The sequence below is a fragment of the Canis lupus genome, chromosome 16, assembly GCF_003254725.2.
Source record: "Canis lupus dingo isolate Sandy chromosome 16, ASM325472v2, whole genome shotgun sequence".
Classification (NCBI taxonomy): Eukaryota; Metazoa; Chordata; class Mammalia; order Carnivora; family Canidae; genus Canis; species Canis lupus.
In genome coordinates this window covers 16746742-16760101 of record NC_064258.1, presented here as the reverse complement: position 1 = coordinate 16760101, position 13360 = coordinate 16746742, and the positions used below count along the sequence as shown (strand labels likewise).

The 13360-nt window shown below is 51.0% G+C and overlaps 1 protein-coding gene across 3 annotated transcripts in view; it reads left to right on the top strand.

Moving 5' to 3' along the window:
* Positions 1 to 99: 99 nt before the first annotated feature.
* PRKAG2 (protein kinase AMP-activated non-catalytic subunit gamma 2) overlaps positions 100 to 13360 on the top strand; it is a 264514-nt gene continuing 251253 nt past the window's right edge. For all 3 annotated transcript variants that reach the window (XM_025452415.3, XM_025452404.3, XM_049094700.1), the window contains exon 1: positions 100 to 239. In XM_025452415.3, the coding sequence (XP_025308200.1) occupies positions 126 to 239 (114 nt within the window). In that variant the 5' untranslated portion in view covers positions 100 to 125. The remainder of the gene's footprint in view (positions 240 to 13360) is intronic.

Genomic DNA, 13360 nt, shown 5'->3' with positions numbered 1-13360 from the left:
GTGTCCTCGGGGTGGAAGGACGGTCGCGAAGAGCGCGCGGCTCGAGGCCGGCCGCGGGGGCCGGCGAGGAAGGAGAGGACGCGACTGCAGGACGAGGCACCCGGAATTAACTTCTGGCTAAAGTTATGGGAAGCGCGGCCATGGACACCAAGAAGAAAAAAGATGTTTCCAGCCCCGGCGGGAGCGGCGGGAAGAAAAACCCGAGCCAGAAGCGGCGTTCGCTGCGAGTGCACATTCCGGTGAGTGCAGGCAGCGCGGTCCCCGCTCCCGCCCTCGCGCCGCCGTCGTCCGCCCCGGCGCCGAAGCGGTTAAGGCGGGACGCCCCGCGCGCGCCAAGCGTGCCCCTCCTGTCACTTCGGGCGCTCGGGGGTGGGTGGCGGCGCAGGGTCGCGCTGGGCCGCCGAGCCCGGGCTGCGTCTCCCTGCCCAGCTGCGCGCGGCCGGGGCTCGGCGAGCGGCGGGGGCGCGGGGCGCGGGGCGCGGCTGGGGCGGGCTGGGCGTAGCCCCGAATCCCGCCCGGTGCGGGTGCTGGGGGCGGTGCGTAGTGTTGTTTTGTTGAAAAAGGACGGTGTGGACTGCGCTTCGGAGAGGTGGAGCCGCGCGCGGCTGCCGGGGACGCAGGGGAGGGGCGGTGGGCGGGGACAGCGGGCGGGGTGTGTGTGTGTGTGTGTGTGTGTGTGTGTGTGTGTGTGTAGCTGTGTGCGTAGCTGCGCCCCCAAATGGACCTTTCTTCTCTCGGATTCCTCTCCGAGTGTGCCTGCGCCCGGGGCCCGGGGCCCGGAGCTGCTCTGCCCACCCCCCGCCCCCGGGAAGCACATTTCGGGCTTTTGGAGACTTGGGGTTCCCCCAGGCGTGCAGAGCTACAGCGAACTTCAGCCCCGGCCACGCCGGCAGCCCTGCCTGGACTTTGGTGGCATCGATCGGTCCGCGGCTACTTTGTCCGTCGCGAGGGAGCGCCGGGCGGGGTCGTGCGCCCACCCTGGGGTTTTGCAACCCGAGCAGCGGGTGGTGGCCTTCTCCGGCCTCCCTACGAGCAAGTCAGGTGGGAGGACGTGCGGTGCAGCCCTTACTTGGGCCCTAAGGAGACCCCCAACTGGGTCAAGCCCCTGGTCCCCAACCACCACCCAGTGAATGTTTGTCCAAACAGGTACATGCAGATGCACACACGCACACACATACACAAAGAGTAGAGGAATCCATGAAGAATGTGATTTTGTTTGTTCTCGGGCCTGGGCACGGGGTGGGAGTGCACAGTGGATCCCTCTCTCTGAAAGCTGCTGCAGACTGGGCAAACTGGGCAGGACTGGGGTGGTGCTGCCTGCCTGTTCACTTCCCACTGCAGAACCCATTAGGTGCTTTGCTTCCGTGTTTATTGATCGCAGCTCCTTTGCCTTCCATGTGTGCACACGTTTGGGTAAAGAAGGTCTCAGCCTGAAGATGAGGGGTTAGCCAGCCCTCCCTTTCACGGGGGAGCTCAGGGTGCGGGTAACCAGCTGCTGTGTGGCTACCAGGGTGGTGACCCAAATATGCAAGAATGAGCATTCTATTTTAGAATGAGTTGTTTTTGTTTACGTTGCTAAGATAATTAACAGATATTTTTAAGCCATATTGTACATGAAAAATTAGGCATAATATACCAGGAACGCTGATTGCTTGAGCGAGCCCTTCACTTGGTTTCTCCCATTTGTCAGAGATAAGAATTTGCTTTGCCTACCTCATGGGGATGTCAAACTAAAATAAGTCATGGGAAAATTCTTGCATATTTAAAGTATTATATATATGTATGGCTATCATGGTGACATCAGAGCAACTGGTTTTAGAAGGAGAGATCTAGAGAAAAGAAAGTGACACCGCCTGGTGGCAGGCCATATTGTACTGAGGTGGAGTGGCGAGGCTGGTTCCAGATGCCGCGTGGGGTGTGTGTGTGGGGCCCCTGCAGCAGTGGTGTTAGTGGTTAGTGTGAGATAAAATCCAGAACCCAGAAAAGGAGTAAGAGGCCATGCTGTGAGAGTAGAAAGGCCATAGTGTAGTTGGAATACACTGACCACCCCTCTTGCTGTTGGATGTGATTTTGGCTGCTTAAAACAAACTTCTGGCATGACCCATCCTTTACCCAAAGTGGTGTTCACTCAATTATCCCACAACACGTGTCTAGTACTCTTGATTGGTGGTGAGATCTAGGGGTGCAAGGGAGTGGCTCTGCCTCCCTCCTTATAGGGCTTGTGTTTGCTGGTGGGACCAGGGGGTCTTCTCAGTGACCATCTAGTAATTGCCTGTTGCTGACTGTGTTGGGCTAGGTGAGAGCCTCTAGAGTTAGACTCTGGACTCTAGTTAGACTCTAGCTAGGTGAGAGACTGGCATTCAGACAAATGCTAGTACATGACCCAAGGGCATCAGATGACCAGTGCTTTTAGAGGGGAAAGTGGGTGAGATGACAGCAGACTGGCATGTTGGGAGAGACATCAGACCCAGAGGTGGTGGACAGAGCACAGACACATGTGAGAAGCCTGGGTTACTCCCATCAGGGAGCCAAACTGAACACCTCCATGAGTTGGGGGTTGGATGACTGCTTTCAGGTACAGCAAAGAGCCCAAGGGCCCCTTCCCCTACAAGAAACGGTTCAAGAATCAGGGTACGCAGAAATAGATGGAGGCCCGGTCAAGGAGGACTCTGAAGTAAGGTTACCAAGTTTAGCAAATAAAAATACTTAATGACCAGTTAAATTAGGATTTCAGTTTTTAGTATATGGGTGTCTCATGCATCATTTGGGATAAACTTATACTATAAAATCATCCACTGTTACCTGAAATCCCAATTGAACTGGGCGTCCTGCGTCTTATCTCGCAGCTCTACCCAGAAGGCAGCCGGAGGGAGTGAGGACCTCCTCCTGAAGGCGCTGAGGAGCTGCCGTGGATGGGGTGGGGGGCCTGCCCCCGCTCACCCGCGGCTCACCCAGAGCGCATGGAGCCCTGCTGGACAGCTCCGCTCCCTGCCACAGCTTGTCCCTCTGTTTCTCCAAGGACTCCTCTTGGATGGAGGCAGTTTCCTCAGCCCCAGTGCAGTTTCCTCAATCCCAGTGCAGGATTGGGACTTGGCTCAGTCCTTGGCTGAGGGATGTGGGTGGGAGGGCACCCCAGCCTTCCCATTCCTCAGGGGCCATGTGTTCCAGAGGAAGCCCCGGAGGGTCCCAACAGTGTCCAGGTACAGTCATCCACACTGGTGGTCCATTCCTTAACGTACCCTTACTGTTCATCTGGCTTTCCTGCCTTGCTTGCCCCAACTCCCTAGGATAAGGTGCTGAATCTGACTCACCGTCTCGCTGTCTTGGGGACAATCCAAACTAAGAAACAGTTAAAGGTGATGAAAGAGACTTAGCCTGGGAGCAGCGCACAAAGTGGCTCCATGGAAAGAGGGCTGATGGCAAGGGGACCAACTCAAATGCCCTGCAGATATCCAGAGGTTAGGGTTTGAGGGGCTAAGCATGGTACTGTACTGATGGAAGCAGACAAGTGAGCGGGAGGCATGAGACATTGGAAGGAAGAATGGGTGAGCTGGCATGCCTGATGGATGGGCAGGAAGCCACAGATTGAGTTAACCTTATGGCTTCAGGGTATTTGGTATAAGGAAATGAGGGAAAGGTGGGGAGTTCAGTCCCAGCCATGGTGAGTTTGAGCTGAGCCCAGCAAATGAGGGAGAATTGTCCACTTCCTCAGTCACAGCACCAGTGACCCCTCACGTCCCAAGAACACCATGTCTGGGCTTCCGAGGAGTGGCTCCGGCAGTCCTGTGGGTGGCATCCAGTTCACTGGCATGTGTGGTCTCTAGTGTGTCCCATAAACAGTACTATGACCTTGGGTATTGGGGTGTTGCATTATTGCAGACTTCCATCCCAGCCTCTGAGTGTCTCAACCATCTTTACCCTCCTTGCTGCCAATAGCACCTGCTGTGCCCTGAGACAGCAGCAAGGAGGAGTCCATTGTAGGGGAGGCCCTTGGGCCTATGGGTTGTAGCAGGTAGTGGGGACCTGGAATCACTAACTGCAGTAACTGATGAGTTGAATTTGATTGAAGGGAGAATGGCCATTGGGCCCTAATGGAGGATGAAGCAAGGCTTGGTGTTAGCCTCTTTCTTGGGTAGCTGGGATCACCTTTCTGGGAAAATGCTCTCCGGTCTTGTCAGGGAAAAGGGAAGATGGGAAGCAGGAGAGGAAGTGGACTCCTCTGGGGTTGCACTGGGCCTTTAAAGGAACGGGATGGGCACCATGTTTAGAGTCATGGTGGGTTGGCACCTTGCCCTGGTTCTCTCCTTAGAGAAGGACCCTGCAGGAGCCTGTGAGGACACTGAGGCAGGTGCCCAACATTTTCCGCTGACAGAAGGAGCATGTCCCTGGGCTTCTTGGGAGTGGTGCTCCAGAAATCCTTCACAGTCACTGTAGACAAACTAAAAATAGAGCCAAGAGAAGCTGGCTGGTCACAGAAGGCTGTAAAGACACCACTTGGCTTGGACAGGCCTAGTACTAGTGATGACTTTGCCTGTGAGGTCCCTGGGGGAAGCCTTGCACTGCTTGAGGCCTGGTGCCCTCCACATTGGAGATGGGCCTCCATCCAACCAGATGTCCTCCGCCAAGGGACTCTGGAAAGGAGGGCACATGGGCTGGCTGCAGGTGGGAAGGGGAGCTGTCCTGTCCTGTGGGGCTGGAGGATTGAGTGCCAAGAGTGCTCACTACCTTTGGTCACATTACCAAAACAACCTGGACCAGGCCTCAGCGAAAAGAAGGGGTGCTATGCAGTTTTGATCTTGGCCTTGACCTTGGTCAGTTTGTACCCCTTGGAGAACATTTGTTGGGTTACGGTTGCAAGCAGGCTTTTTCAAAGGGTGGTTCCTGCAACAGCTTCAGTACAAGTACCCAGTGTGTGTTTGAGATGTCAAATCCTATTAGCCCAGATCTACTGAATCAGGCTCTCTGAGGAGTGGGACCTAAGTTTTCCAGGTGACTCTTATGCTTAAAGTGGTTTAAAAACAATTGGTTTCCAACTTCCCCAGTGTTAATACTGATCTGTCTCTTCTGCCCCCATGAGTTATCCTTTATGTCTGTCTGTCTGTCTGCTTCGGTATTCATTCATCCATCTGTCTGTCCATCCTTCTCCTTGTGTATCTGCCTACCTATCTATCATGATCTACCATGTTCACTTTTCCAGTTGTCATTAACAAGAGATGTCCTTGGCTACTGACTCTTGAACAAACATAGGATACTGCTGGCTTCCAAGTAAAGATGGGAGCCCACATCAGCCCCCAGCCAAGGCCACCCCGTGTGGCCTGTTAGGCCACACTGGAATGTTTCTTGATTCAGCCCTCTGGTGCATCTTGGGGGCCCTGAGTGTAGGCTCTCCTAGGGCCCAGGGTATCATATCAGGACCTTTAAGCTTCAAGTCAAGCTCCTTGGTGCTGGAACCCCCGGAATGGTCCTGTGGTTCCAGGGTTTGTAAATGAGTACTGGGCGTGCCTCCACAGCTCGCAGGATGTAAATATGGCAGACCAGTGAGTAGGCTTCCCAAAATGTGGGCAGAGCATGTGGGCTGGGTGCCGGTAAAGCGCAGCCCTGCACTGAGCCTCTGGAGGGAATAGGCAGGAAGAGAATGGATAGAGAAGTCCCCTTGCTGGAAGGCTCTACCCTACAGAGTGTGCATGGACCTCCATGACCAGTTCCAGTGATCTACGCAGAGCATGCACAAAACTCAGGGATTTGCTGAATCACTGTTCTGTGCTTTAAGGTGTACCCTAGGGTTGGGCTGTACCCTTCTCTTGTCCTCTCGTTGGCCCCCAGATGGCCCAACTGAGAACAAGCACATTCCCCATCCCATGGTGAGGTGACATGGTGGACATGGAATGTGTTCTTTATTCTAGCCTCGTCTCTGCTGCCCGGTTCTCACTCTGAGGGCCCAACGGTGGAGGGGGTTCAAGACCCTTGTGCCAACCAGGCTCTGAATACTGCCTAGTGGCCTACTGACCACTGCTAACATCATGGATCATTATTTCACCAAAAGGACACCCCCAGTAATCCGGTAGCAAAGACAGAAGCAGCCACAATATAGTTTGTATGCTCAATAGTGCATCATTTCACATATCACATTAGGATTCTCGTTGCTTGATAAGTATCTCTCCCTGGCCTGGTTGTTTTGTTATGTTTTGTTTAGCTGCCCTCCTCCAATTCACCCCAGCAAAGCTGTATTCTGCTAATCTGCAACCGGGGATTGCACTTCTGGGTGTGCTAACCAGTCGATGGACTGGAGGAACATGGGAGCACTTTGTACCTGCCAGTGCCTTCTCGTCCACTCAGACATCATACTGTAACTTCTGACATGACTTAATATCCTCTAAAAATATTCAGGCAAAGACATGTGCTTTTAAATGATGCTGTTTCTTGACCATTTTACTTTTCTGGTTTTCCAGTTTTTATTTGTTCAGCTCACTGCCAAAGATTTGCTGTTTCTGGGCACCATTTTACTTTTATGGGGGCGACTGGGGCTGCTGAACAGGGCAGCGGGCACTCCTTAGAGCTGGGTTAGGATCCAGCACTCTTTTCTCTGTTCTCCTCCAGCCATCCTCCTTCTGACCCTGAACCGTGAATATGATCACACATGTTACATTGTGTCTCCTGCTTCTTTCAAGAGGATGGGCCAACCCATCTTGAAATGCCACGACATCAAACCAAGTGTCAAAAATTTGTCAAGTGTTTTAAAATGTAGGGCAAACAGAGGCCGATGAGATGCTGAGCAGGCAAGAGCTGAGGCAGCGTCCTTAATCTGCTTGGTTAGCTGACCCTGATCTTGCTCCGAGATGGGCAGGGGAGCCGCAGGAGAGTCAAGCTGTGTGTCCCTGAGGCTTAACCATTGGGAATCCTTAGACACCACACTGCATGGTGTATGTGAGAGGCAGAGGACGCAGTTGGGTCTTTGGGGTCCTGATTGCCCTCCAGGGGGCGGCTCTGTGGCCTGCAGTAGAATGGTTAATCCCAATCTCACTCTCTCTCTCTCTTCCACTACCTACTTTGAAAATAATTTGATCTCTATTCTTTTCCTTCCTGTTGACAGGAAACCCTTCTCTGCCAGCTCAGGGCTTGTCACAGACCAATCAGGTAGCATCCAGGCTTCGGGGCTTCTGCCAAGGGCCTCTGTGTTTTGATATATTCTGATCTGCAGCAAAGTTGTTGGTGAATGTACAAGAAAGACCAGTTTGCTCTTGGTAACCCCAGGGGTCCAGCCTTTTTTCCGTGATGCTGTGGGAAGCCCTGCAATTCCGTCACCCTCCCCACTCTCCTCCGGAGGGGGAGCACAGCGGGGACAGCTCAAGACCTCCATCTGTGCTGGGCAGGGGGGTGGGGTGCACACAGGAGGAAGGACACAACCAGGCCAGGAAGAATTTTAGAAAGTGGGACACCTGCTTCTCTGTTTTGAAAGAAAAGGAGGACTGGGGAATTGCTGGGAATCATATTTACAGGCAGGGTTAAAGCTGGCCCTGGGAAACCAGTCAACTCATTCCTGTCTGTTTTCCAGGTGATGTGGTGGCCCTGAGGGTACAAAGATGAACAGGGGTATAGGTTGAATTATGTCCCCAAAAAAGATACATAGAAGTCCAAACCACTGGTGCCTGTGAATGTGACTTTATTTGGGAATAGGGTCTCTGCAGAAGTAATGAGCCTAGTTTAGACAAAGCCATTAGCCTGGGCTCCGAATCCAGTATGACTGGTGGGTGCCCTTGTAAGGAGAGAGGAATGTGGGTACAGACCCTGAGGGAAGTACATGTGAGGACAGGGACAGAGCCTGGTGTGGTGCAGCCACAAGCCAAGGCACACCTGGGGCCCCTGGGAGCAGGAAGAGGCAAGAGTGGATCCTCCCTCTCCTTAGAGGATTTGGAGGGAGCAAAGCCCTGCAGATACCTTGATTTCAGACTTCTGCCCTCCGGAACTATGAGAGAATACAGTTGTGTGTGTTTTTTTTTTTTTAAATTTTTTTTAAAGATTTTATTTATTTATTCATAGAGATGCAGAGAGAGAGAGAGAGAGAGGCAGAGACACAGGCAGAGGGAGAAGCAGGCTCCATGCAGAGAGCCTGACGTAGGACTCGATCCCGGGACTCCAGGATCATGCCCTGGGCTGCAGGCGGCGTTAAACCGCTGCGCCACCGGGGCTGCCCCAATTGTGTTGTTTTAAGCCACCTTGCTTGTGGCTCTGTGTTAGGGTGGCCCCAGAGACCTAATACAGCAGGGTCCCTGCCTTCGAAGCACACTGGGACAATAGTCAACCAACTACCACTTGTGTTGTGGTGGGGTCATGTGAGCAGGTGCTTCGAGGGGCCAGGACACCCCAGCACTGCCCAGAGAGAGTAGCCCAGGGCCCACAAACCTGGGCTTTCTACCGTCCACCACTCATTGACTGCATTGCCCCAAGATCTGGGTCTTTCCCAGGATCCCCTCCCCTCTCTGATGGCTCCTCTGCTGGAAATCATAGCAGGTGGGTGGGCCTGGTCAAGGGCCTGAGAAAAGGCTGGGTGGCAGCTCCCGACCCTGCTTGTCGGGAGCACCTTCTCTTGCACCTAGAATGGAGAGCAAGGGGGAGGGTAGAGAATGGGAGCCGCCAGCCCAGCTCAGTCTGCTCAGCTTCCAGAACACTGGCCGCTCTCTGTCTGTTGGGCTAAGGTGGAAATGCCTGATTCCACCCTGCCTTGCAGTGTGGGCCGTGCACATGGCTTTTGGGTTATGGGCTTGAGCCATTATCACCTGGCCCCATTCTTATCTATAGCATTTGCTGTAAACAAACACCCCAGAGGTTCCTCCTCCAAATCCAGACATCACTCAGGGGGTGGTTTCATTCATAGTAGCTATGACTGATCAATATCATTGATTATCAGATACCATCTGGGAGGACAAGGTTGCATCAGATTTAGTTAATACTGATGGAGCACTGGCTATGTGGCAGGTGTGTACTTCTATATAAGCCATCTCTCTATCTCAAAAATAAGCCTGTAGAAATATCGTCACTCTTATAATCAGTGTTTCTAGCCTCACAATAGACAAAGGAGTGCCGGCTGTCTGTGGCTCACAACTGTTTTAGTCCAGCTTGCTTAGAAAACTCTCGGGATGTGTTTTAATCGGGTTTTGATGTCTCTTCTTGGCTCCACCCCAGCCCCTGGCTTTTGATGCCCCGTGACCAGTCCAGGCAGTGTGGGGGCAGGAGGCGAGGACTGCTGGGGGAGCAAGACACCACCCACATGATGGTGGTCTTCCAGAAACGAAACCCCTGGTCTGGCCAGCTGTCTTCCAGCAGTTTGCCCTTGGGGTTGACTAGGTCTCTGTACTCTTTATGTGGCTCCTAATTTTTTAGATGAAGGTCATTAAAAGCAATTCTCTATCCTTCTCATCTCAAAAATAAATAGTCTGCCTTCTCTAATTTCATAGCTCTTATTATTTAGTCCTTTCTCATTTTTTTTTTAATTAACAAAATCTTAGAATAAGCACTAAATCAAGAATTGGGAAATCTCGTGTTGGGTCTTTTGCCAAATAGTTGCAGAGCTTTTCTTACTAAGTTAGCAGACGCTTATTGAAGGCCTGTTGTGTGCCAGGCACCGTGCAAGGCTCGGAGAACCCTCCTGTGATGGGGCTGAGTCTATAGAGGAGCCTCGAACATCTGTCACTATATCAGTTCATCTTTGTTATCAAATATCAAAACACTCCAAAACATAGTGACTTAAAATAACACACATTTAGTATTTCTCAAATACATACAATATATATAGTAATTAGTATTATGTATAACCAGTAGGTTAATTGTATTGTTACATAAATACTTATTAAAATATGGTTATGTATAAATGTAACCTATTAACATGATACTAAATTGTAATGTGTAATAATTAATATATTAATATCATATTAAACATATAAAATAATAGGTTTATATGTTACATAATTAGTACCATTATTTAATGTTATATGATTAATACTTATTTTATTTTTTTAAAGATTTTATTTATTTATTCATGAGAGACGCAGAGGCACAGGCAGAGGGAGAAGCAGGCTCCATGCAGGGAGCTCAATGTGGGACTCGATCCTGGGTCTCCAGGATCCCTGGACTGAAGGCAGCGCTAAACCGCTGAGCCACCCGGGCTGCCCAATACTTAATTTAATATAGTATATAGAAATATATATGTAACATATATATATATGCATAATTTTTTTTAAAAAGATTTTATCTGTTTTAGAAAGAATGAGAGAAAGAGAGAGTGCCTAAGCCAGGGGAGGACAGAGGGAGAGGGACAAACAGACTCCTTGTGGAGCATGAAGCCCTACGTGGGGCTTGATCTCATGACCCTGAGATCATGATCTGAGCTGAATCCAAGAGTCGGTGGCTCAATTGAGCCACTCAAGTGCCCTTGCATACGTCTTATATTCTGAGAATATAGGAGAGGATTGCAGGCTGGATCTCCACGGGGCTTCCTGTGGGGCCATGAGTGAGGCAGGAGCCATATAGCCTGGGTCCTTCCAAAGCTGGGCCACCCAACCTTCTACTTCCTCACCAGAGCCAGGCCAGCATCAGGGGTGCTGTGTGCTCCCGGGGAGAAGCCCGTGCCAGAAGAACAAAGAAGTTCCTTGTCTTGTCACTTTTCTCTTTTTTCGCTTGTTAAGTGTATTCTGAGATTCTGAAGTGAGTGTGGGGCACAGATAATAGAATATTCTCAGCTCGCTGATGGAGGGAAATGCTGGGCAACAGTACCAAACGGGTCTAAGAGAGTAATTCAGCCAGGTGACTTCTCTGCCAGGTGCCAGAGGAGGTGAGAGCTCACCGGGGACCCCTCAGAGTGAGGAGGTGGCCTGGAGGGGCAAAGGGACTTGCCAAAGGTCACATGATTGGCCAGGGGCAAAGCAGGGATGACAACTCGGGTTTTCTCCGTGGGGAACATTGGGGCAAGCAGCATTCACCCCCACAGGTGAAGGAAGGCTTCTGGAGAGCCAAGGTCCTGTCTATTCTCTGCCAGAGATACCTACACCTTGGGTTGAATCAAAACATAGGGGTTGCTGGGTGGCTCAGTCAGTGAAGCGTCTGCCTTTGGCTCAGGTCATGATTCCGGGGTCCTGGGATTGAGCCCTGCATCAGGCTCCCTGCTCAGGGCACGGGGGTGGGGGGTGGGGTGGGAGTCTGCATCTCCCTCTGCCTCCCCCCTGTTTGTGCTCTTTCTCGCTCGCTCTCTCTCAAATAAATAAATAAAAATCTTTTTAAAAAATGAATTCAAAGCAGCTCTGTTTTCAATGGCTCAAAACCAAGGGCTGTGGGCGGCCGTGAGTGAGCATTTAGTCGTTTCAGAGCGAGGCCCTGGCTCCGGGCTCTGGAGCCAGTCCATTCTCTATCCATCTCCCGCCTTCTCTGGATGGGGCAACATCAGTTTTCAGGAAAGATTCAATACAAAGGGTAGGCTTGGCATGTAGACATAGAATTTACTACCATAATAAAATAATAATAAGCATAATACAACAACTTAAGGTCAAATGGACATATTTGCTTATATTCCTTGCTTCATGGTGAGCTCCCCTCAAATGATCTTTGTTACCGTCACCTAAAAATTATTCTTAGCTGGTGATTCTGTGCCTCTAGCTTTGGTCCTTCAGTGGTAGGGGAAGGAAAGAAAACCGGCTGAGGCAGAGGGAGGAGCTGGACTGTGAAGCCGTCATAACAAAGGCCTCCACTGACCTGCTCGAACATTCTGGAACTGGGATGGCCCTTCAGAGTTGCTTTGAATTCATTTTTTAAAAATATTTTTATTTATTTATTTGAGAGAGAGCAAGAGAGAAAGAGCATGAGCAGGGGGGAGGCAGAGGGAAATGCAGACTAACACCCCCCCCTCCTCGCCCCGTGCCTTGGCCTCCTTCAGACTGGGGCAGGGTAGCCAGACTCTTGTCTCCTTAATGAGACCACCTGCTCCTTGAGGATGGCATGCATCTGCACCTTTCATCTCCTTGCCCTGGGAAACCACCTCCCACACAGCTGATTCTAAGATGACGGTGATCGTGAGGAAATGCAAAAGCCCAGCTAAGTGGGGGAGAAAAGAAAATAATAGATATTCTTTGAGAATCCAAATGCTTAGTCAACTCTGTGAACTAATTTTGAAAATCTGGATGAGTCCGTTCTCTTCAAGTCTTTTTTTTTTTTTTTTTTTTAAGATCTTATTCATGAGAGACACAGAGAGCGAGGCAGAGAAACAAGCAGAGGGAAAAGCAGGCTCCATGGGGGGAGCCCGATATGGGACTTGATTCTAGGACCCTGGGATCATGACTTGAGCTGAAGGCAGACGCTCAGTCACTGAGCCACCCAGGCATGGCTATGCAAATCTTATGAAAAAATAATTTTCAGGGAAACCATGTTTTGTCGGCTCAGTTAAAGAGCAATTTTTAGGAGTTGTTTTTTTTCCCCCTTTGAGCAACTTTTAGGAGTTGTTTTTTTTTCCCCTTTTTTTTTTCCTCCTACCTAAGAAAGTTATTTGGGCTTTTGCTCAGGCTAATTGACTAGTAAGAGGATCATAAATATGCCAGGAGGTATTTTAGGTGGCATGATAATCCTTTGATTAGAAACCAGGCTGTCATTTAGACTGACAGAAGATGTGGAGCATAAACAGGGAGGGACAGGACTGTTGGTACAAGGCCAGGTGCCTCTGCCTCCCTGCCTTCACACTGGAGGAGGGGAGAGCATCCTCCCACTCGGAGGACAGACAGGGACCTAGCCGTCATTCGTGCGAAAGGCTCTAGAACACAATCTGTGGTGGGAGCAGGGGGGGGGCGTGATGGTTTTCCTCTGCCCTATTGGAGGGTGACATGCAGGAGGGGTCAACCTTGCAGTGTTAGTGCCATCGTCTCTGGGGCAGTTTCCCGATATTTCCCGAGCCTCCAACTCCTCACCCGTCAAAGGTAGATCATCGTCCCCACCTCCCTTACAGGGCTTGGGCGGGGGGGGGGGGGGGGGGACTGAAATGAGATACAAGGGGAGAAGCAGGAGGTGGTGACCTAGGAATGTTGGTTTCCTCTCCCGTGGGTAAGGTCCCCCTAAGGATGTAGCCGCCACCATCCCACTCCAGGTAAGATAATCTTCTTTTCATTGGAGGTGATTCTTAATGATACATTCAAATGGGAATTTGTTTTTACCCCTTGTAATGCTTTGGCTAAATACATGTGCATGTTTGTTTGGCAGATTTCCTTATTGGCAGGGAGATAGTCCAAAGGGCCAAGGCCCTGAGCCACTGTGAGCCCCGGGGGCTGTTTCTTCTCCCCTCCCCGCTGCCAGGAATGGACTAGAACACATTCCGAGAGTGAATGAAGGA